This window comes from Cyprinodon variegatus, unplaced genomic scaffold (assembly GCF_000732505.1).
Source record: "Cyprinodon variegatus isolate N-32 unplaced genomic scaffold, C_variegatus-1.0 Scaffold140, whole genome shotgun sequence".
In the NCBI taxonomy this organism is placed as follows: domain Eukaryota; kingdom Metazoa; phylum Chordata; class Actinopteri; order Cyprinodontiformes; family Cyprinodontidae; genus Cyprinodon; species Cyprinodon variegatus.
Window position 1 is genome coordinate 811,971 of NW_015150593.1, and position 3,160 is coordinate 815,130.

The window sequence follows — 3,160 nt, forward strand, 5'->3', positions numbered from 1 at the left end:
GAAGGTTTCCAGATGGATATGCGGAGCAAATCCATCTGGCGGAGTCAGGTTAAGGTGGTTCCCCATCAGTTGCGACAGGTTGTGAAAAAGAACTTCTTAGAGTTAGACTTAGATTTATTTGTCATTTTATTTACAAATGCGTAAAACAAAAATAAATTTCTTCTTCTGTTTTAAAAGTGGTGCGCTCTGTTCCCCATTTTTACCTTAACAGCAAAGAAACCAGCTACTTTAACAGTGTCCATGTGCATCATGCTCACTGGGTCTCACAGGGACAGGTGATCCACAACAACTGTCCCTGAAAATTGGGGAGTTCTGGTGATCATACCCTTAAAAGCAGTTTAGATCAAGCAGAGTCAAGTGTTAGAGTCAAGCGGTAGAATTCTGAACTCATATTTAAGCAAATACTCGTGGTAGAACTTATAACAAATGCTGAGCGAAAGCTCAATGAAACAGTGAACATGTGTCTTAGTCTCCACATGGTACAGAAAGACTCCTAAAGACTGAATTGAAGCACCAGGAGTTTCTACAAGGTAGAATTATCTTTTTAAACCAGAATGTTTGACTGATTTAATAAAGTCATATATATCACAGATGACACAATGGTGACATAACTGTTTTTCAATTAACAGCCATCTTTTATACCCCTGTTGTCTCCGCTGTGAATACACTGCAGAGTTTTTAATGAATGTGAACAGGGAGGACTCCCAGGTGACCCACTGGTGCTGCAGAGTGATAATGAAAAGGGCGGGTACTTTGGCGAAAGCCGTCCAGGCCGCAGCTTCACCCATTATTCATTCATTAGAGATGGTGGGAGACTGAGAGGCATGCTGAATGTTTGCTCCATCAGCATCACCAAACAGCAGAACATGTTGACTTTCTGAACCTGGAGATGAGAGGGGCACCCACACCTGCGGGGAGCTCTGGGAACATCACAGTTTGGGAGGTGTACATCGACTTTGCCCTTCTGGTGGCAAACAGCTTTGTTCTAATAATCACCTCCGTCGTGGGAACAGCAGCAAACATTTTCGTCATCCTGGCAGTGTGTCACCAGAAGTCGTTGCAAACATCTGTCAATGCGTTAGTGGTGAATCTCGCTGTGGTGGACTTCCTCCGCTGCACTATCGACTGCCCCGTTCTACTGCATGTTATGGTGACCCTGCACCGAAGAGGGCATTTGGACCATCTGATCTGTGACACACAAACAGCCTTGTTCTCATTCAGCTGCTGCATCCAGCTGTCGACGCTGGGGTGCATAAGTGCAGAGAGATACCAGGCAATTGCGAATCCCTTCAAAACCAGTCAACGAAAAAGACGGATGATGGTGCTGATCCCTCTTACCTGGATCTTGGGAGTTTCAGTGGCTGCTTTTTGTCAGATGTTTTTGAAAGACCCCACTGTATATTCAAGGTGCAAGGAAGGTCAACGAGGAAAAATCCTCTCCTATGACACCATCGGTCTCTATGTGCTGCTTCCTCTGTGGGTATCCTGCTTCGGGATTATCACCGGATTCTACGCTAGAATATTTGCTCTGCTGAGGTCACACAATCGCAAAATATTTGATGAAGGCACTTCTGTTCCCACAAAAGACTTCAAAGAAGATAAGCAACCCCCTACAGTAGAAAATGGACAAAACAAATGTGAGAAAAAGCAGACCCCAAGCATTAGTATTGCTGAGCCGAATTTATTTGAGAAAAATTCCCTGCTGACCTCAGGGGGAGCCCTCCAAAGCAACTCCATCAGTTCTGAGAGGAAAACTGGCTTTAAAAATACAGTGGAGATGAGTCACTTGGAGAAGGTACAACCCCACCCTCCTGTAGCAGAGAACGCAATGCAGCCTGTGGAGAAAATGTTGGAAACAGAGCAACGCAGTGCTCAGAAAACAGAAGAAAATGCCTCAAATCAAGATGGGATTGCTAAGAGGACAATGCAGGAAAAGTCAAGCAGTCTTAACCTAGAGTATCAGGTCAGAGAAAGCCTGAAACCTGAAAGCCCTGTCAAGGGGAACAGTCTTCCTAATGCGTCATCTACACACCCAGAGCATCCTGAATCTAACTCTGTCCTGTTGACTGATCAGGAACAAGAAAACATAAGCACCAGAGGTGAAACACAGGCAGCACCTACGCTAGATAAAGAGTCCACACAGCCCTCTGTCCAAAGTAATGAAGCCACAAAAGAACACGTTCAGTTGGAGGGGGCTGTTTGCATCATGCCTTCGAAGGCAAGCAAGGAGAGAGCGAGAAAAAAGAAGGAGACTAAAATGGCCAAACGTGCCGGCTATATCATCATATCATTTCTCCTATTCTGGCTTCCCTTAATCACAATCATCCTTCTCAGTTTTTTTCTTCACAAAAACACTGATACACAGGTGAGTCGCTGTGCTACCTATACTACATGCTCAGGAGAAATTAACATGCAAATTTGGGAGTGAAAGGAATATTTGGATCATTCTGCCAGTGCATCCTAACGTGTGAAACAAAGCTGTAGCTCTAAACAATTTTGTACCTCTTTGCTTTTTTCAGATGCCCTTTCTTCAAGGGATTGAGATCCTGTCAGTGTCTGTTTCCTGCATCACATCACTTAGTGACCCGATAATATATGCTGCAGTGAACCCACAGTTTCGCTCAGAGTTTTATAAGCTTAAAAACTGGGTTAAATCCAGATTCTATAAGAGATGAGAACATCTGCTTTACAATGCCTTAAAGCTTGTTAAACTACTTCCACAGACCTCTAACTGTTCAATAGGGAGGTTTAGGTGATTGACTAAATCACCTATGGTAACCAGGTAATGTGTCATTAAAAGTAAATATGCACCAGAGATTAGATCTGGCTGATTTGCTCTTGATTGGTTTCATCTTTGTTTGGCTAGTTAAATACACAAAAAGATGTATTCAACATTGTTATGTATGCAATAGCTCACATATGTCAGAGTCAAGGCCCGCGGGCCAGATCCGGCCCGCGAGAAGGTTTTTTACAGCCCCTGGGATGACCTTGATTTATTATTAGAACTGGCCCGCAGACCGCAGCAAGCCGGCAGCCCGCAGATCTTTTACACGCACCAATACTACATTTCCAACAATGCAACGGTGAGGCACAGCAGTCGTCAGCATAACTGTAAAATTAACTTTCAGATACCCATCAAAAATGCTCAGCTCAGAGCCTT

At 44.1% G+C, this 3,160-nt stretch overlaps 1 protein-coding gene across 1 annotated transcript; it reads left to right on the plus strand.

The window, feature by feature from the left end:
- Positions 1-889: 889 nt before the first annotated feature.
- Positions 890-2,675, plus strand: LOC107086021 (dopamine D2-like receptor). Its single transcript, XM_015376739.1, has 2 exons — positions 890-2,365; positions 2,520-2,675. Exons 1-2 carry the CDS (start codon positions 890-892, stop codon positions 2,673-2,675), a joined length of 1,632 nt encoding a protein of 543 aa, XP_015232225.1.
- Positions 2,676-3,160: the final 485 nt, after the last annotated feature.

Coding starts and splice junctions, on each gene's coding strand:
- LOC107086021 (XM_015376739.1), top strand. CDS start 890: ATGAGAGGGGCACCCACACCTGCGGGGAGCTCTGGGAACATCACAGTT. Junction 2,366..2,519: donor ACAAAAACACTGATACACAG/GTGAGTCGCTGT, acceptor TGCTTTTTTCAG/ATGCCCTTTCTTCAAGGGAT.